Consider the following 22,794-nt stretch of genomic DNA (forward strand, 5'->3'; position numbering starts at 1 on the left):
ACTTTTATAAAGATCTATGGAAAATTTGGTGGGGAATAAAAAATGATTACTGAATTCTTTACGTGGTCTTTATGATCATGATGATTTCCAGGCTGTTGAAACCATACTTATAAAACTATTTTATGGCAATTTAAATTATTTATGTTTCCCCATCACAAAAACTTACCACTTTGGATTTTGATACAAAGATGCTTAAGCAACACACAGCAGTGCCATTATCATAATAACTTCTGAAATTAAAACCTGCCTAAAACTCTATGGAAAGCTAACATCCAGTTCATTAACCATTCCTGTTAGTTTTCAATAATGCAAGAATGATTAGAAGTTTAATTTGTTAATCACCTGTGCTCTGACTGGCAGAACATAGATAATCCTCTGCAGAAGTCTAAACTAGCCCTCGCAGAAAATAAAACATGCTAATGCCTTACCAGGTCTAATAAGAGGAATAAAAAAAAAATCAATCATGCCTAGGTAAGCCATCGATGGCGGGACAATTAATTCATCTTTAACGCTTTTAATTACAAAGGAGCTGATGTACACGCATACAAGAAAACACATCAGCAATAAGGGGCCGAGTATCACTTACCAATCATGTGATTTGCCACATGAACCTGGATGTCCCACTCGTTGTAGAAAACCATCTGACACTTGATGCACTGGTACGTCTTCTTCTGAGGAAACAAGTACAAACAGGGTCACTTAGACATGCGTGTCTGACCGCCCCCACTCAAGTCAACCAGAGACACAGTCCCTGACTACAGCGCGCTCTTTCCAAGATACTGGTTTGCCTGTGTGGCTGATTAACGTTCTGTGGGTTTCTCAGACAAGTACCATGAGCTTCTTATCAAGACTCTGAGAGCTGACAGTCACACCACAGGCTGATCCATGTACAAAAAACAAAGGTGCCACATATGAAATAATAATAACCTAAAATGATAGAAATGCTCTTCAGCTCAAAAACAGACACGAGTATTAAAACTACCTATAGCACGTGGCTAAGTTTCAAACGCCCACGTCTCTGAGAATCAGACCCAGTTTAGTTCTGACCAAAGTCACGGGGGCTGTTGCTCCCAGGAGTGAGGACGTATAATGACTAGGAAGTTAAGGTTTGTAGCATTTTAGACGATGGAGCTAGAGAGAAGGCTTGGCAGTTACGAGCACTTGCTGCTCTCAGTGGACCCAGGTTCGGGTCCCATCGTCTACATGGACACTCACAACTGTCTGTCACTCTAGCTCCAGGGCCTCTACAGGCACCTGTCACCAACATTGTGCACAGACACACACACACACACAGGCAAAGCACTCCAAAGTCTGAAAGGCAGGTAATGCTTTGGAGAGTCTAATTCATCTAAGTATGTGCTTCCCCTTCTTAGGAAATCCAATCATGATTACATGGCAGTCCAGTCAAATAGATGGAGAGGGGTATTTATGGTAATTTTTAGGGCATACACAAAACTGAGCCGCAGAGGAAGGAGAAAGATGGGCCTCAGGTCCCTGTGAACCAGGAGGGGAAGGAGGCAGAAAATCTCTTAACCCTCAGGTGAGGCAGCCTGATAAAAGCAGGCAGTGTGACGTCCATCTTTATTACTGAGTTTCAGCGCACACTGGGTTGACTCAATAATTAAAGAATTGGTTGTGTTGTACAGAATGCGCCATCACATACATACCTTTGCAATTAAAGACCATTTACAATTAAAAAGCATTTTGAAAAGTGAAACCTATTATGATGAAATAAACAACTATGAAATCTCTCAAATGTGAGAACATTATACCTGTAAAACTGCATACATGATGTCTGTTGTAATCATTCCCATAAGATTATCCTTTCACATGAAGTCATATAACATGTTCTACTCATGGTATTAATAGGAAATATGTGTCATAAGTTAATATGAGTCCTAAATTATAATGCATTTTGAAGAATTCTAGCTGTTTAGGGGATAAAGAATAAAGTTAAGCATGAAAATAGTATAATGTCACTTGGGATTAAAAAGGATAAATGCCACAAATGGCAAATTTTCCTAATTGTGATAATCTATGAAGTATTTTCTTCTTCAACAATGGGCATTATACCTAGCAAACCATGGAAACTCGGGCACGTCTCCAGTGCAGGTGTCTAAATAATCCAAGGGTCGCTGTACATTAGAATACATCCGACTGAATGCACTGAATCTAAATCTACCCAGGGCTTCAAACACCCTGACAATCAAGGAGGAAGATTTACTGCATGGAGCTGTTCACCAGACCCTTTGATGGTGACGTATAGAGCAACATGTGCTGTGTAAATAACATTCATCCCTTTTGTAACAATATTTCCCTTTAGAACTAGTTAGAAAATATTTCTTACTCCCTGATGACCTACATTATATATTGTTTATTAGCATACTTCAAGCATCATTCCTGATATGTGACCTTGCTGAAAAACAAAGAAACATAAACTTAATGGCTAGTCTTTTCTCTTGTTAGCACAGTAAAACACAGAATATGTCGAAAACTGTCTCCAAAAATGATGACTGATGAGTATGCAGCTGGAATGTACTCGGGGTGTTCTTTTCTTCTCCTCCACTAATAAAGAATAAAATCACTTGAAAAGCCAAGGTAATAAAATGCCAGCACTTATGACTATCTTCAAAATGAACTGACGTATCTAAAGACGCCTCTAAGTTTTCTCTCATTGAAAGGAAATGCTTTTGTCACTATTGATAATTCACAGGGCTAATTCTCTCCACCTCACAAACAGTGTCTAAAATGTTTTCTCCTGCTTTATATCGACATGGCCATGTTCTTAGCTGTATAGACCTAAAGCTGCAGCCAGATAGAAATGTAAAGCAGGGCACCATGACTTCAATACTGAGCTTCATGCATCTCAGCTTACTCCCCAGGTTTCCCCGAAACAAAGCCACGAAACACAAATGGAGGTGTGCTAAACTCGGTCCAGTGAAAACTGTGGTGGAAAATTCATTTTCACCTTCCAGGTTTTAGAATAGTAAATATAAGTGGCCTGTAAAGTAGACCTCATTACAATGGGTTCTTTTCAAAATATCTGGGAGCACTGCACCCCTGCATACCACCCTCTAAGTAAAGCCATCCAAACTGTGAACCTTGGAGAGCTCTGCAGAGGGGAGGACCAGAGATTCACCCTAATTCTAGGCCCCCACCCATGCTCCCCTGCTTTCAGCCCTTGCTCCCAGCCCTAGGCTGTGCCTATTGCTTGATTCCTAGACAGTTACATTAACCCTTCTCAGTCTGAGAACATGGGCCCCTCACAACAGTCTCTTGGATGATTTCCAACACGCTTATCTCCCTCCAGTCACTCTGATAAACAGAACCCAAGTGAGGCCAGAAGCCTGGGGGTGACCTGAAGCTGTAGAGTGCAAGAGGACCGTCACCTCCCTTAGGACAATTGCTTCCTTTTATATCAAAGACAACAACAAAAGTCAAGTGAGATAATTCCTCTTAAAAGCAGGTGAAGTAGAAACAGAACTTCCATTGTTTGGGCCCCAGATTGGCCGTGATCAACGCTTAGGTTGTCAATTTACTTGAAATGCTAATTTAGTACCATTTTTAAAAGAGACTTTTTTTTTTCATTAGCCTTTTTAAATGTGCTGCTTGGGAGTGGGATTGTCATTTCCTGATTGTTCTCTTTTGTTTTCTGATACTGATAGATGTAATTATCAAGGATACAACTTTTTCCTAGCACCTCATTATTTTTGATTGATTTTGAGAACAATTTAAACGTGCCTCTTTGACATTTTTGTTTTCAGCTACATTCTGGTTAAGGTATTCAGAGACTTTCAGAGAAGAGCATCTCATAAGTAAAAAAAAAAAAAAAATGATTAAAGATCTCTAATAATGTATAGTGTAAAAACCGCCTTTTCTGATTAACCCTATATCTTCTATTTGATCTCTGCCCCATTAGTTTTTTAGACGACATTCATCTCACCAAATTAAATAAAAATTATGAATTTAAAAATTATGTTTTAGGGTTGTAGATTGCTTTGATTTTCTTAAAATAATATAATACCTTCATTAAAAAAAAAAAAATCAGTGAGTCCATAGCGATCCTCAAAGACAGAAACCGTTATTAGTTGCCACCATGACCATTAAATTTGTCTCTAAGTATGATGTCCCTCTTTCCCCACCTCCCTTCCTTCCTTTCTATTTGCTGTGAAGCAGAATCTCACTGTACATCTCAGGCTGACTTTGGACTTGGCGTTCTCCTCCTCAGCCTTCCAATACTGTGATTACAGGTATCTGCCCACACACTTGGTGATGTAAATTTCTTTTTCTGACAACTGGAAATCAAAGAGTCAGAAATACTAGGCTTTTCCATTTTCTAGGAGGGAATTTAGTTCATGCCAACTTGGTGATGAGGTCTAGGCAAGAAAAAACAAACAAAAAAAAGACACACACAAAAAAAATTACGAACATTGGGAAACCACCACCTTGCAGTGATTTGGATAATCATTAATAGCTGTTGACAACTTAGGAGAGGATGGTTCTTCTGGGATACTCAAAGAATTTTCCTGAAATACTAAACTGAATCTAATACAACCTTTAGAGTACAATCTAGTTCTTAATAAATATGGAGACAGAAGAGTAAACATGGCCTTGAAGGGCTGTGTGTGGGGGCAGGGGGAGACAGGACCCAGAACACTCTTTAGAACTGGTGGACTATTACCTTTAAAACGTCCAGGTCATAGGAGAGGGGAGGTGACTATTCCCAAATGTAACATAATGGGTATGACTTGAGGATAAAGGAGCCAGTAAAAGTATGTGAGCAATTGGGCAGTGTGGTCACCATTTAGGTGTTATTAGGGGCTAATGGGTATCTTTCCTAGGATGTGGGGATGGTACACTAGGAAATGGGCAATGTTCTTTGTGTCAGGAGATTCACATGACAAGTATAGATGAAGTGGCATATATATACTCTGTTCCCTCCCACTGCATCTTAACATAGCTTCTGCTGGTAAACCCGAAATCCTACATTAGAAGCAGGCTCTCCTTACTGTGGAATGTGCTGGTTTTGACAGTATCAGAGACAATGGGGAATCAGCTCATAATAAGGAAGGAAGGAAGGAAGGAAGGAAGGAAGGAAGGAAGGAAGGAAGGAAGGAAGGAAGGAAGGAAGGAAGGAACTATTTCTGAAACCTTGGTCTCGGGAACCCGATGATCACAGACCCTTCTCAAGACTTGCAGTGTAGAGCAGGCTCCAAACTCCTGCCGTCTATCACAGGATTTTCTATTTTCTCTCAATAGTCCATAGTTTCGATACCATATTTTAACTATGTATTTATTTCAATACTAAAAGAATGGTTTCAATCTAAGATCTCATGAATGTCTTTAATTCTTCATTTTTCTTCTGGTTAAATTAATACAGTTATTGGGTCTCCACTCACTTGGTCCAGAACTTTCCATGAAACCAACATTGGGGCCTCTCTACCCTCCCCTCATATATCAACTGCCCTTCCATTCTTCCATGTATGTTTTAGAACATGTTTATGAACATCTGAGTTCTGGTGCAGGGGATCCTGCCCTCATGTAAGCTACTGGCTTCCAGGGTTGAGTGGTCGAGTTTATCATCTCTACCAAAGCGCCAATTCAATGACCAGCTTCCACCACTAACTTTAAACATTCAGATACTCTTGGCTTTTGGTGTATATTCCTAGGCTTAAATTTGCTTAAAAGTTTGTTTCTCTTCTTAGTGTACATTGTTATCTTTCCAAATTAGCAAACCTACCATCTCATTTCAAGCTTCGTCAGTCTCTTTCTTTTGGGGGGCTGTTTTTGTTTTTTGTTGTCTTTGTTTTTGCTTTTTTTTTTCCTGCTAGAGTAAACTCATTCACATATTTTTGAAGTCTTGATTTGAAGCCCACTTGGAGTGAATGCCTTTTGGCCGTGATCTCTCTGAGGTCACGCCAGGCTGCTGGACCTGAGCCTCACAGAGGGGCATTTCCTGTGCACCTGCCCCGCTGCAGGGACACAAGACACACACACGCAATGGTAAGTCAGAAACCCAACTCTCTTTCTGCCCTTTAGCTCTCTAGCTGAAAGGCCCAAGTACTAAGTAGTGATCAAAAACGAAATTTTATTTTCCAATTTCTTGTCTAAAGAAGGAAATCTGTCTCATTCCTCTTTCTTTATTTGTTTATTGTTCATTTATTTATTTGTGCACATATGCCTGCCTGGCTTACAGGGGCCTGAACTCAGCCACACCCATGCTGGGCAAGCCCCTCTACCCCTGGATTACACCGGAGACCCCCAACCCCAGAGCTACTTTACAAAGCAGTGCTAAAAGCTAAGCACGGTGGCACACACTATAATCTCCCTACTCAGAAGGCAAAGGCAGATGGATCAGGAGTTCAAAGCCAGGGGCTGGAGAGATGGCTCAATGGTTAAGAGCACTGGCTGCTCTTCTGGAGGATCCAGATTCAATTCTCAGCACTCACAGTTCTCAGCTAACAACCATCTTAACCCCAGTCCCTTGGGGAACTGATGCCCTCTTCTTGCCTTCGAGAACACAAGGCATGTATGTGATACATACATAAAATAAATAAATAAATTAAGAATGTAAAAACAGCCTGGATTATAGAGCCATGTCACTAAAAAGAAAAAAAAAAATTAAAAGTAGATAAATGAATAAGTAGCAATCTGGCTTTGTCTTAGAAGAATGGAGCCCTCATTTAAATTCCCATTGCAGAAGAGCCCTGCAGCCTTGCAGCCTCAATGTCAGACTTGGTCTCTGCGCCTCAAGGATAACGGAGCGTTTTGCACTTGACTGTGTTTGCATGGCTTCCATGTTTATATTGCACCCCCATCCCAGTGTAAAACCTCAGTACCACTTCTCACTGCCTCACAGCTTCCTCCGTTCAGGGCACTCTGAAATCTGTCAGGACCCTGACAAGAGGACGTTCTACAATGATGCTTAAATACACTCAGCCCAATTATACCCAGCAATCTTAGTAGGAAAGACACTCTAGAATGTTCTTTCTACAACAGTTGCTATTTAGTGGCTTCATCATTCATCTAATGACCATGAGTCTTAGCTAACTTCTCTGCAAATTAAAAATAATAAAGCTCACATCTTAGAGTTATATGTGAAAGGAGAATTATACAAACCTGCTTAGCAGTATGCCTGCCGTGAAGCAAGCTAGCGCTCAGCAGCAGCTGCCTCTGCTGCTTTTAGCTGACAGTTTGTTATGGGGATGGAAGGAAAGGGCGCTAACGGCACGCAGATTCTCATCGAAGGTGAGCTCCAAAGGTGGACCTCAGCAGCGCATTAACATTGTCTTTCAAGTAGAACACACACATTTAGGTTTTATGACCATTGCGAGTTCCAGTATCTATTTTAAACGCTCAGTGACTGACAGTGTAAAGGACACGGTGGTTAGTGACAGGGTGGAGAGATGGGAAGGACTTGGTTTAAGAAAATCTGTACTAAGATTCTAACGGGGCAAGAAGGTGGCTCCATGGGTAAAGCGCTGCTATGCAAGCGTGAGGACTGGAGTGTGATCAGCAGCGCAGACCGGAACGGCAGCCCACGTGTGATTCCGGAGGTGTGAAGGTGAAACAGGTTTCCCGGAACAAGCTCGCTAGCTAAAGTAGCTGAATTAGTGAGCTCCAGGTTCAAGCCAGAGACCCTGCCTCCATTAACACACAAGTTGGAGAGCAACAGAGGAAGACGCTTGGTGTCAGTATTCAACCTCCAAACACACATGAACTCATGTACATAGCTACCTGTACACAGGAGTGTCCCCACACACATGCGAACACACACTTATGCACACTAATTCACACGAAACCAGGCCAAACCAGCTAGGCGAAACAAGAAACAATCAACACAGTTTTTAATGTCTATAGCAATATATATTACCATTCTAAAATCAAATATATTAATTACAAATTGTATATGGTCAGTAACACCTTCACTTGACAGCATTTCGCTTACAAGCAAATGGATATTGTACATGAGTATAAGTAACGAGCCAACAGCTTTGTACAAATACTCAGTACATTTAAGACATTTTACTAATTTAGTCTAGTCATTTTCCACACAATAGTGAACTAATATGAAAGTAAGTTATTCAACACAGAGGGAAAGGTGGCTGAAATGCAACCAAAGCTACTGACGATGACAAGTTTGTCCACGTAACCCTACGAACACCGGAAGCATCCTCATTGTGTAACCTTGTGGACGGGCTGGCGCTTTGTCTGATGCCTGGCACATGGTGAACCCTAACAACCAGGACGAATGAGCATGGCCTCTGAATTCGGGGAGTTGTAATACACTCTGGGAAAGGAAGTGCACAACATTTAAAGCCCTGCAAGGATTTCGCCTAAAGAACATGGCAAAGCAATTCAGGTCCAAGCAGCTTTGTTGGTATGCAGTGAATGGAGCTGAAACAAGTCAGGTAGGGACAGAATAACACAACCAGGAGGAGGCAGAAGAAATGCCCTGGAGGTGACCCATGATCTAAAATGGAATAATTCTCTGGAGTCTAAATCTATTACAAAGTGCCTGTCACATGCCAGGCAGGATGCTCACTGTCTTGTGGGGCATTTGCTGGATTGAGGAGAACAAATCATTAAGAAACAGGGTCAAAGATTGCTTCTGGCCAACCGGCTAGCCAGAAAACATGGCAGAAAGACGAGACTTCACCCAGTTAACAGCAAGCTGGACACAGATCATTGTTTCTTCTTAAAGTACCAGGGAAATTATTTATTGAGCATATTAATTTTTGAAAATAAAATCCAAACTCCACAAAGATAAAAATTTAAGCTACCACTAATTTCAAAACCAAAGGGTAAAAAAAGTCAAACCAGCTTTTCATCTTTTATTGAGTTTTTAAAATATTAGATAAAATGTTCTAAAATACTTTATTTCCAAATACATCTTTGATAGTCAAAATTCTGGAAATAATTGAGTTCTCAGAAAAATCTAACAGATATTCATACACACAAAAAACCAAAACAACTAAAATTTGTTTTAAAGATGGAATCATATCCATTATACTGGGCAAATATTATGGAATAAAGTAACTACTTTGGAGGTCATAAATTAAGAATTTTTGTAAAGTTTCAAACTAATAAAGAATAATAAAGGAATAATTCAAGTGAGTTCAAAACTAATTTTCAGAAATTTGCTTCAAATTTTGTATGTTTACTTGAGCTTGACGTTCACTTTAGACACTGGCTGTGGCTCATCGGCTCTCCCTCGGTGGGATCACTCCCCTCTTCCCCCTTGTTTCTCCAGATGCACAGTTAGTGTTCCTCCCAAAGAGATCAGCTTACACCCATCCTACCCAGGTTCCTGAGGCACCTCAGGTGGTTACCCCTGATGATCTCACGGAAGGGCAGAGAGGTCCAGCAAGTCTTCTCTGGTGCCATGACCCATCTACCTGAACCAACCCCCTTCCAGTCTTGTCCACAGGACAGTAAGTTGGTATATTCCATTTATTTATTTATTGCACTGGGCAGTCTAGCCAGGCAGCCTACACTCAGTCACCTCCCTTCAAAAGACGCCATCTACAGTGTTCTGTCACTGCTTACAAAGCTCCCTCCCACCACACAGAGCACCAGAAATCAGCCAACTGGAAGAGGCTGAATTAGAGGCTATATTTTAAAAACACACGGCAAAGTTGAAGAAGCCATGAGAAAATATGCTAATGCATGAGTTAAGGCCGAGAATTTGCCTCTAATTACTCGTGGCCGTGGCATGAATTAGTTTAAAGCAAGTTACGATCTGTAGAGAATTCCAGTTAACTTTCTGCCCCAACTCTTCTATAAAAATTCATATCATACAAAAAAGAGTGTAAAAAAAAACATGAGTACAGAAATGTTAGTTTACATATTGATTCCTTCATAAATATACAGCTGAAGATAAAAGAAAGAAGTCAAAATGTTTGACTTACATTAAGGTCTATTAACCTCATCAGCTGATCATATACTGATGCCTTTAGCTTAGAAGTCACTGGAACTTCCCTTCTGCCTCGTGGTAGCTATGGTGATGTATGCATGGAGAGATGAAGGAGCCATGGTAGCTATGGTGATGTATACATAGAGAGATGAGGGAGCCATGGTAGCTATGATGATGTATACATAGAGAGATGAAGGAGCCATGGTAGCTATGATGATGTATACATGGAGAGATGAGGGAGCCATGGTAGCTATGGTGATGTATACATGGAGAGATGAGGGAACCATGGTAGATATGATGATGTATGCATGCAAAGATGAAGGAGCCATGGTAGCTATGGTGATGTATATATGGAGAGATGAAGGAGATAGGACATTTTTTTGTGTGTTCCTTCACCATTCAATTGCATCACTTGTCCATAGGGATGAAATTCTGAGGGTTGGTGACACTAAATTATAACTCTACTATAAACCATGGAGAGTATCATGAGATAGAAAAGATACTTCTAAATTTTATGAAGAAATATTTTCCTGGGCTGGGGAGATGGTCCTGTCAGTAAAGCAAGTGTTAAGACCTGAGTTTGAAGCCCCAGTACCATGCAAAAATCTGAATTTAGTAACTCATGCTTGTAATTCAACTGATGGAGAGAAGACAGAGCCAGGCAAATCCCTAGAGCTCACTGGCCAGCTAGCCTAGTTGACTTGGTGAAGTTCTGAGGTAGTTAGAGACTGTCTAAAATAAAGTGCAGGGTGTCTGAAGAACAAGACCACACTGTCCTCTGACCTCCACACACATGTGCACACATGTGGCAAACCTAACTATGTACATACATGTGCATAAATTACATGTGCAAACACATACTTTCTTATGTATCTGTCATAAAAGAAAGTAGAGGAACTTAATAGTTTTATTAACCCTTTGAGTACTTGATATCATCAGATAACTATCACAAATATCAGAAAAGACAAAATCTTATTTCTTGCCAGATCATGATTTCTTTTATTCTCTTATAATACTTGCCTGTTTTATCTGAATTATTTCTACAGAGTTAATCTATACCCTAAATGGGTTATTCACTCTTTAAGTGTGGACAGTGGGCTAAAGTACATTCATTTCATATCTATTGTAATACATAGCTTATTACTTATACATGATAAATATGTACAATTCATATATGTTTATTGTAAACTTAAAAACCCTTGCTTGTGGTGATATATTGTCCCCCAATAAATTGTGCACCCTAATAAAGCTTATCTGAGGATCAGAGGAAAAAACCAGACACTATATTAAACATAGAAGCCAGGCAATGGTAGCACATGCCTTTAATCCCAGCATTCAGGAGGCAGAGATCCATCCTTATCTCTATGCGTTCAAGGCCACACTGGGAACAGAATCAGGTAGGGTGACACATGCCTTTAATCCCAGCACTAACCACAGAGATCTGGAGAGCTGTACAGACAGACAGGAAGTGACTTAGCTGGGCGGAGAGAGGAAGTGAGATGCAGAACAGAAAGGCATATAGGCATGGGTATACAGGAAGTAGCTCTCTTTGGCTGAGGATTTCCAAGTAGTAAGAATGTGGCTGGCTTCTTTCTGCTTTTCTGATCTCTCAGTTTTTACCCCAATATCTGGCTCTGTGTTTTTATTAATAAGACTGTTTAGCAATTCATCTTACATCTGGCATATTAGCAATTCGTCTTATACTTGCTTATGCATATTCTCTTTATTTTGGGTTTATTTATTTATTTTTATCTTTTGGTAGTGCTGGGGACTGAACCATGCTAAGTCCATGTTTTCCCACTGAGCTGTATCTAAGGCCCTTCCTGTCCTCTTCAGGTACAGATTCCCCTGAGTCCACTCATCCTCCTTTGTTTCTATTCTTGGTCTATCCTTCCAGCCATTCTTCTGGAGGCTTCATGTCCCACCCACAGGACATAGTCTCTTTAAATCTGATCATTCCAGTTGCCCACATCAGTGCCCAAATTACCTGTCTGTTACTTCTATCTCCCAGGAGATATCTTACTGTATCCTCCCCTCGGGTATCTATTTCCCCCCTGCCCCCACACATCAGGAGTTCTCTTTTCTCTCACCCATCCCTATCACACAAACAGCTTTCCACTTAGGCATGTCGAACTACCCTTCTCATTTCTTTCAAATTGCTTCTACAACCCACCTGAGTCAAAAAGCCAGTTAGTAATTACACCCACACCATGCTGTGGGTGTCGCTTCACTATTCCTGTTGTTTATACGAAGTTTCAGGACAAGTGGTGTTTCCTTCCCCTCCCCTATGTTAAAATGTTCTGTGCTGTTCCAATGTGGTAAGTGCCTGATGGAAGGCGTATCTTATCCCCCTTTGATTGAACTGAAGTTATCTAGATTTTTCTAGTTCTTTCTCATTCATCTTACTAAAAATACCTTCCAAAAATAGGGAAAAATGTCCAAATATCTTTCACATTTCCTTCCTCCCCCTTTCCACATGCATGCATGCCTGCGTAGGTGTGTGAGTGTGTGTGCCCATGAGTGGGGAGTGTGCATGTATGCATGGGTGTGTAAGTGTGTGTGGGGAGTGTGCATGTATGCAGTGATGTCAAGAACCATTCTTGTCACACTTGCACCTTATTCACTGAGGCAGGGTCTCTCAGTCAAACCCAGAGGTCAGCGATTTGTCTAGTCTCCCCGGCCAGTTTGCTCTGGCAAATCTCCTGCCTCTGCATCCTCAGGCCGAAATTATAGGCCAACGTGGCGTTTCTGTAGGTTCTGGGGACCCAAACTCTGGTCTTCACTCTTGCACAGTAAATGATTTATCAATGATAAATCACTCCTTCTTATTCGATAGCAGAAATTTTGCAGAGCAGCATGGAGTTTCAGGGTGGAAAGGAGAAGTGAGTTTATCCTGCTTTCAGTTTCCCATCACAGACCAGAGTGGTTCGCAGAGATGGAGGGACCTTGTTTGTGACTCACCACAGGAGTCACCGACGGTCTAGAGCACGGAGTAGCATGAATAGATTCACACCTGTGTGCTGCAGTAGCTAAGCACTGTGCACTGACCAAAGGAACACAAGTCATTTCCCGCCACCAACTGCTGCTTTCCTTGAGGACCCTCATCTCCCAGTGCACAGTTTAGCAGAAATCTTCCTCTAGAGGTTGAGGGTGGTTTATCCAAGCTTCTTGGGACCAGAAGTATTTCAAAAGCTTGTGGGGTTTTTTCTTTTAATTTTTGGGATACCTGAGACCAGAGAAACCTTGAGGATAGGGTCCATGTCTAAAAAGCCTAAATGTGAATTCACATAAGCTATGCACATATCATATAGACCTACCCCAAGAGTTTCTGTGTACTTTAGTGGACCTATGCTTTAACTGTGAGCCAACCCAAGAGGTGAGATGTGGAACTTTCCCCATTTATGGTATCACATTGGTGGTCAAAATAATCTTTAGAGCATTTCTGATTTCTAATTTGTAGGTTAGGGATGCTTGACCTATATGATCAAAGCATCTATTCAGATTATGGTCTAAGTTTTCCTGATACACAATGGGCAGTGTCCATTTCTCTTTTTAGCTCCTATACCCAGAACCCTGCCTGGCAGAGCATGTGAAGCTGTGCATGAGTCATCCGCCAGGGAACTTATGTCCCAAATGTCATGAGGAGGACAAGATTGCCATCACCAACATACCTAGATTCTGTATCAAATCGGCAGATAGGATCTCCCTGTCACCCTTCAGATTATCCCAGGAGTATTCATTTGAATCCTAAAAAAGGTCTGTGCAATTCTTACTGGTAATGTATCTTATAAAACTAGAAATAGTTCATATAAAAATGACCAAGAATATAGAATTTGGAAAATTACAGGGTCCTTTCCTAAGGACCTGTTGAGAAGGGTCTTCCCCAGAACAGAGTAAGGGGCCATGCTAAGAAAATGGTGACAATATCTTAGAAAACACTCTCTGTGACTTATTTTTCTAAGATGTATTGCTGCTGTAAGCTCAGGCAACAAGTTGGTCATTATTTTGAAAGACAGTTTGGAATACTATCATTGGACACCTTTTAAAAAAATTAGATTACATTTGTTTATTTGCTTTAGTAGTACATATGTGTGCTATGTGTATGTATGCAGGTAGGCACATGCCATGGAGTGTGGGTGGAAGACAGAGGATACTTGAGGGAGTCAGTTTTCTCCCCCCACCATGTGGGTCCTAGGGACTGAATTCAGGTCCTCAGGCTTGGAAGAACACATCTCTACCTACTGAGCCATCTCATCTGCCTACCAGTGGATGTAGTAATTGGAGATTTAACCATCCAGTTCTTCACATCTTACTCGATACTCAGTTGGTAATTTGAAGATGCACCAGCTCATTGAAGGCTTAGGTCTTTGCCAAGAGAAACATGGAAAAAAACAGTTTTCCTTTGCATGTATGGAGTTTAACATGCATTTAAAACTTGGTATTGACTGGAAAAAAGAAATCAGCTAGACAGAGTAACATGCCTGTTTTAAAATGATTTAAATTAGGAATGACAAAAAGATCCCAACCCAGAGCCATTTATGGCTCTAAAACCATCTGTTCTCGGGCTAGAGAAATGGCTCGGCCGTTAGGAGGGCTCACTGCTCTCCCAGAGGACCAGAGTTCAGTTCCCAGCACCCAACATCAGAAGGCTCACGAAGCCCACAACTGTAGCTCCAAAGGATCCAATGCCCTCCTCTGGCATCCACGGGCACCTACATTCCCATGTACATACCCACACACAGATACACATAGTTAAAAATAAATTAAAAAAACATCCTTCTTCTATAAAAAACCATTTTGTTTCCAGTCTGAATGGCTACAGATATTGAGCTTAGATACTTCTGACAGATTTTCAGCCTTCCCGTTTAGACATGTATCCCTCCACCCTTCCCTCAATCCTTCCTCCTCCACCTTTTCCTCCTCCATCCTTCCTCTTCCACCCTTTCCTCCTCCATCCTTCCTCCATTCTCCCTCCTCCATCCTTCCTCTTTCCATCCTTTCCTCCTTCCTCCTCCCATCCTTCCTCCTCCCATCCTTCCTTCATCCTTTCCTCCTCCATCCTTCCTCCTCCACCTTTTCCTCCTCCATCCTTTCCTCCTTCATCCTTCCTCCTCCACCTTTTCCTCCTCCACCCTTTCCTCCTCCATCCTTCCTTCATTCTTCCTCCATCCTTTCCTACCAATCTCACCCTTCTCCTTTTTTCTTATTCTTCTCTTACTTGTCTTTAGAGAATAAATAATCTTCACTAAACATATGGTCACTACTCATAATTAAACTCTTTATTTCAGGAAACATCTTTTAATTACAGTTCCCTTTTGCCTTTCTTATGGTCCATGACAAACTTATAAATGTAAGTATGCCAAGATCATTCTGAGGTAAGATGAGTTATGTTCATATCAGATTCTGTAAGAAAAGTTTATCAAGACCACTTGAATCTCTAGATCATGATGTATCTTTGCTTTAAAGCACCCCTCTCCTTATCACATATTAGTAATCTGAAGACATATTTAAAATAAATCAAGGTTATGTGTCAAAATTACAATTTCTACCAAAAACAAATCTAAAAATATTACCACTTTCCCCCCTCTGCCCTTCCAATATAAAGATTCTTTAGAAACAATGTCGACGGATTTCAATCACACAAATCGAGCTCTTGGTCTTTCAAATTACTCATTTGTTTTCTGACTTAGAATTTAAAACTAAATCTTTTTTTTCTGTTGTTCCTCACTTACTATGCTTCACACAGACAATTTCTTCTTGACTTAAATATTGTTTCCTCCATGTTTTTTTTTTAATTCCCCTGCCCATGGAGATGTGTTTCAACCCAGTAATATCACTAGACATTTTTCCTTTTCCATGAATGGTTATCTTATGCATATGGACACTTATCTGTTTAACCGTTGTTCTATCTTCTGTGTTTACTGAAACTATCTCTAACCTCATCATAAATAAAATAAGATTTTATCTTTGTGGTTTTTGCATTTTCTTTGTTCCTTGGTTTTCAGCACTTCTTCTAGGTTAATTTTAACATTTAATTATGTTTTTCTACTTCATCAACTGTGGGAAAATAACTTGTTTAGATACAGTTTGACTGAATAAGCCATTATTCTAGGCTGATTGTCATAATAAATTAATTGAAAACACATTACATAAATCAGTTATATGCATGCATGAATGAACAGGAATGCATGTATAATACTTAGACATAGGTATTATAATACATAAATAATGTACCATATATTGTGTGTGTACAAGTGTGCTGTGCTTTGTGTACACAAGACACTTCACATTTCAGTGTGTCACCTGCTCTTTATGAGAACTTTAGAAAGTGGTGGTGCATGCCTTTAATCCCAGCACTCGGGAAGCAGAGCCAGGTGGCTCTCTGTGAGTTCGAAGCCAGCCTAGTCTACAGAGCAAGATCCACGACAGGCACCAAAACTACACAGAGAAACCCTGTCTTGAAAAACTAAAAGAAAAAAAGAAAAGGAAGAAAGAAAGAAAAGAAAAGAAAAAAGAAAGAATGTGTATAAAGGCAGTGTGTGCAGAAAGTCCATTGTATCAACAAGGGAACTGAGAGCTGAAAGCTTCACAGACACTTTTGTCAACTGGTATTTGAATTTTTTCTGCCTAATAAAATCTTCTCTTCTCTCCTATTATACTGCATACCCCTAAACGCCCCACAGTGGCCACCTCTCTCCAGCAAAAACTGCAGGCTTGCTTAGACGATGCCATGTATAATTCTATAAAATAAATTATTTGCCACGATATGGGGGATTTTACAAGGCTCCACCTGCCACTCAATCTCTTTATGATGTGAATTACATAGGACATTACATGCTTATGAGACATCTTATGTTCTATTTATATGTGAGTCTAAGAGACTGGATCAATATTTAGTTCTCAGAGAAGTGCTTCCACCTTTTCCATAGTTTCTATCACTTTAATCACTAAGCTTCAAGTTCCAAGCATTTTAAGAGGCACAAAGCAGTGCCGGCAGCACCATGGAGCACATCTAGCCAACACCTCCCTCCACCTTTCATGGCACTGACCTCTTCTCACAACCACACTGTTTTACCATGCTTGTACCATTATGCTCACCCCCTGCCTCCGTTCTCTCCCATCTGTTTGATGTTTAACATGGATACATACAAAGGGCTTCTTGCTCTGTCGCATTGGGGCTGTGCTAGACTTAACTGCTCACAGTGGCCATCGCTCCCCAAAAACTGCAGACTCAACTGAGGGCCCTTCTAGCATGGCGTTTGTCCATACCGGCTGCTATGTATTGTTTACCCTGCAGGCTTTCCAGATGCTACATTGAGGATACAAATGTATAGCAGCTAATCCATATAAAGAACTATAGCATACAGTTATAATCATAGACTTATATTTGTATAAAGCCCCTTCTCTTTACAACCTTATCCCTCAATGTTCTGTATATTGCAAGAAGTCATCTATTATCTCACAAGGCAATGAATAAAAACAAATCAATACTCTAGCCAAATGTCCTGGAAGCCAGGAGGTCACACCTGTTCAGGCAGCAAGCATGGACACTGCTCTTTTTAACTACACCATAGGAAACCTTCTAACGGGGATGTGACTACGTCTTAATGCCTTTACCACACTTGACCAACTTACCAACCATGAAAGAAGAGGTTCTAGGCTCCCTGGGTTGGGCAAGTATGAGGTTGCCGCTAGAATTTTAGCCACTGCTGGCTGCCTATGTACAGTGCTGGCTTTATAGTGCCCTTCTCTATGTAGTGAAGGGCACGCTATACATTTACAGTTCTGTCTGTGTTGTTAAATACCAAATGCTTATAAAGAACGTGTTTAATACAGGCTAGATATAAAGAACACCCATTAAACACCTGTGCCCTGGCCCCAGCTTGGCTTTCTCGGGGACCATCCCACCCAATCTTCTTGTCCTCTGAATTGACATTCCCCATAATTCTAATGGGCTTTCTGTGTTCCTATGTGTTGACAGAACATTGTTGCTTCCTGCTTGTGACAAAGTCTTAATTTCTCGTTTTATTATTAGATGGTTTGTGATTTCCTACCAACTCATGGTTTAAATAAAACATACTTTTAAAGCTGATATTTTTTTCAGTTATATTTATGGCAATATGTGTTGTCATCATGGATCTCTGAGTTCGGTTCTCCTATTTTTACTGCAGGTGAACATAGCAATCAATTAATTTGTGATTCACATTACATGGTCTTATTTGAAAAATCATCCCCTAACCTGGGATCATAAAAAATATTTTCTCTAGTTTTCCAAGAGGTTTATGCCTTTGTCTTTCAAACATATATGTATATAAACCACCTGGAACTAATTTTTTATATATGAGCAAGAATTTGATTTATGCCCAAATAGTTAATGAATTCAATACTTCATTCACTTCTCACTGATGAAAAAGGATGGCTGCCTGCTACCCTGAGGTTTCAGATACATATCTCTCTGGGAACATCTCACTTGGGGTCTATTAATTGCTGTAGACTAGTTATAAATGATGGGATAGTAGAACAAGTCCTCTCCTGCTCACTGTTTCACCCCAAGAATCTCTCTGCTGCTTGGTGTGGACGGTCCTCTTACTGTGCAGTCCAGGCTGGCCTCAAACTCAATCTGCCTGCTCTAGCCTCCTACATGCTGAGTTTAATGCTGTTACCACAGTGCCTAGAGTGTCCACATGCCTTGGTCTTTCATTTCTTCATAAGCATTTTGGAATTGCTTGTCGAGTTCCAACAATTAAAAACATGAATGTAAAATAAACAAACTTTGCTGAAATTCCCAATGGAAGACTTACTGCATCAGTTTCAGCAGAAGTGATGACCTCATGGTACACTTCGTCATTTATCGGGACCTTTTAGAACATCTCTCCAAAACATTTAATCCCTTTCTACATAAAAGTTTTATGTATATTATAAAATTTATCACTGAATACATATGCTTTTGTGCCTATTATCAATGAGATTATTTAGACTTTATATTGCGCTGTTTTGTCACACTGTAAATAAAGAGCATGTGACTTAAGTTTTTTGCATCAGCAGTTGCATTAAATGTTTTAGGTTCTTTGGCAATGAGTCCAAGGATGTGGCTCAGTGGTACATGGCCTGCACAGATACTTTGGGTTTCTTTATAAACAAACATTGCACATCCTGCATGTGACAGTTAAACTACTTTCCGTTTTGAGTTATACTTCTATATTTAAATTTGCCTTACCTGGTTAGTTATATTACCCACAAGCTTGATCAGTAGTTTTATGAAATGTTAATTTCATCAAAACTTTTCTATAATTGGTATTGGTTGCTAATATTGACATTGTAAATAGTCTTTATTAGGTCAAGGAAAGTCTGGTTTCATTACTACTTTAGTATTTTTAAGCATGAAAAGATGCTGAATATTTTTGTCTGGAATCCTGGAGATAAACATGTAACTTATTTAATTTGCCAATGTGGTAAATTAGTCATCCTTCTGAACTTGAAGCCACCTCATGTTCTTGTGATGAACCCACTTCATAACAATGTAACCTTATTTTGACACACAGGGGATTTCACTTTATTGATTATTTTGCATAAAATTTTAGGATGTAAAATCAAGACTAAAACCAACCTAGACTATTCTTTTTTATTGCGCTGGTCTGGTTTTTATAATATAGAGTATTAGCTCTTTTTCACATATTTTGGCATACTTTTGGGGTTATGTGTACATTTAGGAAAATTTACTCTGAAAGCCATCTGCGTCCGGTATTTCCTTTATGGGAAAATTTTCAAGAATTTATTAAGCTTTTTAATGATAGTAGGATCCCCTCTCCACCTCCCTCCCTCTCCTTCTCTCTCCCTCTTCTTGAGCTGGTTTGATAACTTACATTATTCTAACTTCTTTTCCATGCAATAGAAACTTTTGAGCCAGTATCATAAATGTATGCATATAACGGAAGTTCGTACTCATTTTATTTGGCTTTTGGGGTAAAAGTTAAAGTGAGAAGTAACGGGCCCATGCAAACCAAGCAGTGGATAAATTCACATATGTCTGTCTGCATTAGTCATCACCACACAGAACAAGGCTAGGACACTCCCATCACCCAGAAAAATTCTTCCTATTCCTTCCCAGTAGCTTCCAGCCTAGAGGTAACTACTCTGACCTCAGTCATCACAGACTACTTTTGCCCATTCCTAAACTTTGCATGACTAGAGGAAGCCATTGTACCTATCTGGCTCCATCTTTCAACACTATGTATGTGAGTCATTCGGGCACTCCATTACAGCAGGTCATTCTCTGTTGCTGAGCAGTACTCCATTACAAACAGGCTAGACCCGAATCATTAGGAAAGTATATTTATTCACTCCATGTTAATGGGAGCTTTGGTTTATTCAAGTTTGAAGTGTCTATGCATAAAACACTATGGATAGTCTTCAGAACTTATGGTAAGCACATACTCACCTCCTATAAACCTAGGAATGCATTGATAAAATAAACTGTTTAACTTTAATTATGTACCACATGATGGTGTTCGAAGCACTCGTGTGACATTTTAATCCCTTTGCTACTGTTAGAGAGCTTGGTTCAGTTGGAGAAAGACTACCTCTCTGTGTTAGTTACGTCCATATGGTTAGCTAGTCTCCCTTTGTCTTTTTAAGGCTCCTCTTTTCTCACTAAGATCGGTCTTCGTGCTCCTGATCATCCTCATCAGAGGCTTGGACATTCCACTGGTCCTTTCTCCCCTTTGTTAGCATGTTCATGTGTTTCTTCAACAGCCTCTGCTCTTAGCTTTAACTTTTCCTTTCTACATTTTAGGGTTCATTTTCTTGTTTGCTTCCTTATAACCCAGAGCTCAGGTTGTAGTTTAAATCCATCAATAAAATTAGATTATTTTCTAGTACATAATTGTATTTCCAAATAACTTACTAAGTCTTGTATTACTTATATGTTTTTAAACATGTTTTGTTTGCACTAGAGTCTCCTGTAGACCAGGCTGGCCTGGAATTAATGCAGGCGAGAATGCTGCTCCTTTGAAATGCTGCTCCTCCTGCCTCTACCTCCCCAATGCCACTTCCACAGGCATGCACCACACCCAGCCACCAGAGGTAAGTATTTTTAATTTCTATTTTAAAGCTTTCTTTGTGCTTTGTTTGATTTTTTTTAACTTGAAAACTTATCAATTTTTAAAGACAACTTCCTCACTTAAAATGTATTTGTATTGTACTCAACGACTATGACTTGGGTGGTCTTCAGTGTTTAAATTCGCTGAGACCTGGTTTTAAAATGGGGTGAGAGTGAATGGGACAGCTGAGGTCTGGTGTAGAAAAAGTGCAAAGAGGAGAGACACAGTAAAACCAGAACCAGCAGGCCAGCAGGCACAGGTCTGGTGCGCTTGGAGACAGCGATCACACAGGCCACAGAAGCAGGGCAGGAGGAAGACACAGCACTCTCCACGGAAAGTGAATGGAACAACTCCAGTTGGGGTTAATGAAGAGTTAGCAGGACCACAAACTGGGAATGTGCAATGAAGTGCTGAAGTCCAATTTAACTTGAAAGTGGAAATGATAATTTTTCTCATTTCTATGGAATAATAATCAAGAAAATGAATGGCTAAGACCAGAAAGTTCAGAACATTCAGATCATGTTTTATTTTTTTAATTTTAATTTTTTAATGTGCATGTGTCTGTCTGTACGTGTGCCATGTGCATGCAGGTGTCTGTGGAAGTCAGAGAAGGGTATTGGGTCCCCTGGTTATGAGTGGTTGTGAGCTGCCTGATGTGGATGCTAGAGACTGAATGAACCTACATCTTCTGCAAAACAGCAACAAATGATCCAAACTCCAACTCCAGAATCAAGTGGATTTAAAGGTGAGAACAATTCAAAGTTTAAAACCAAGTATCATCTCAAGGAACCTGCTATTCAGTCTTTTTCTTAAGTATCTGACCGAGGGTCAGCGAGATGGTCAGTAGTTAAGGGTACCTGCTGCCACGTCAGACAATCTGAGTTCAATCCTCAGAACCCATGTGGTAGAGGGAAAGTACCACCTCCTGCAAGTTGTGCAAGACTTGACAAGTGCACATACACATGTGTGCATGTGTTCTGTGCACACACACACATACATAAATAATAAATAACTGTAAAGTTTTAAGAAAAGACTTTGAGGCCGGGCGGTGGTGGTGCACACCTTTAATCCCAGCACTCCGGAGGCAGAGCCAGGAGAGTTCGAGGCCAGCCTGATCTGCAGAGTGAGATCCAGGACAGATACCAAAACTACGCAGAGAAACCCTGTCTCGAAAAACAACCAAAAGACTTTGGCAGAGTTCTGGCAAGCAAAATGTTGAATTTCTAGAAATTCAAAGTAGATACAACAGAAAACTGTAAACATGCCATGTGGTAGGTAAAGAGATTCAGAATGCATCTTTCTGTTTCTCAATAAACTTCTTTAATACCTAATAATTTCCATCTTAACTCAATTGCATCAAAAAATATAAAACTCTCCTCCTATATAGGGCTGGGAGTCTACATACAGTGATTCCAAGCCTTTTTATCCTTGAACCTAAAGGTCAAATATTACACACTCTTGGTTGTATACAAAAACATTTCTAACTTCTAAAAGCATATTGCAAACACAGTGATAATATCAGCAAAAATTTCAGAACTGGAGGGAGGCACAGACAACCTAAGGATGGTAGTTGCATGTGGGGCTATGGTCAACACAAGCTGATCTGGGGACTGGGCACAAAGAATAGAGAGAGCCAGTCAGCAGCCTCTAGGCCCACGCCCAGACATTTATGCCAAGGCCATAAACTTTTTCTGTAGACACCAAAAAATTTTTTCACACAATAAATCTCGAAGGCAGATTGGACTTGGCATAGCAATTTTGTGTACTGAAAGAATGCCT

At 40.3% G+C, this 22,794-nt stretch overlaps 1 protein-coding gene across 1 annotated transcript in view; it reads right to left on the bottom strand.

Moving 5' to 3' along the window:
* The window catches only part of Znf521 (zinc finger protein 521), a 288,531-nt gene that overhangs the window by 131,212 nt on the left and 134,525 nt on the right, over window positions 1–22,794 (bottom strand). The window contains 1 exon segment of the mRNA XM_028876663.2: window positions 587–671. Within this exon segment, the coding sequence (XP_028732496.1) occupies window positions 587–671 (85 nt within the window).

This window comes from Peromyscus leucopus, chromosome 19 (genome assembly GCF_004664715.2).
Source record: "Peromyscus leucopus breed LL Stock chromosome 19, UCI_PerLeu_2.1, whole genome shotgun sequence".
NCBI classification, from domain to species: Eukaryota; Metazoa; Chordata; class Mammalia; order Rodentia; family Cricetidae; genus Peromyscus; species Peromyscus leucopus.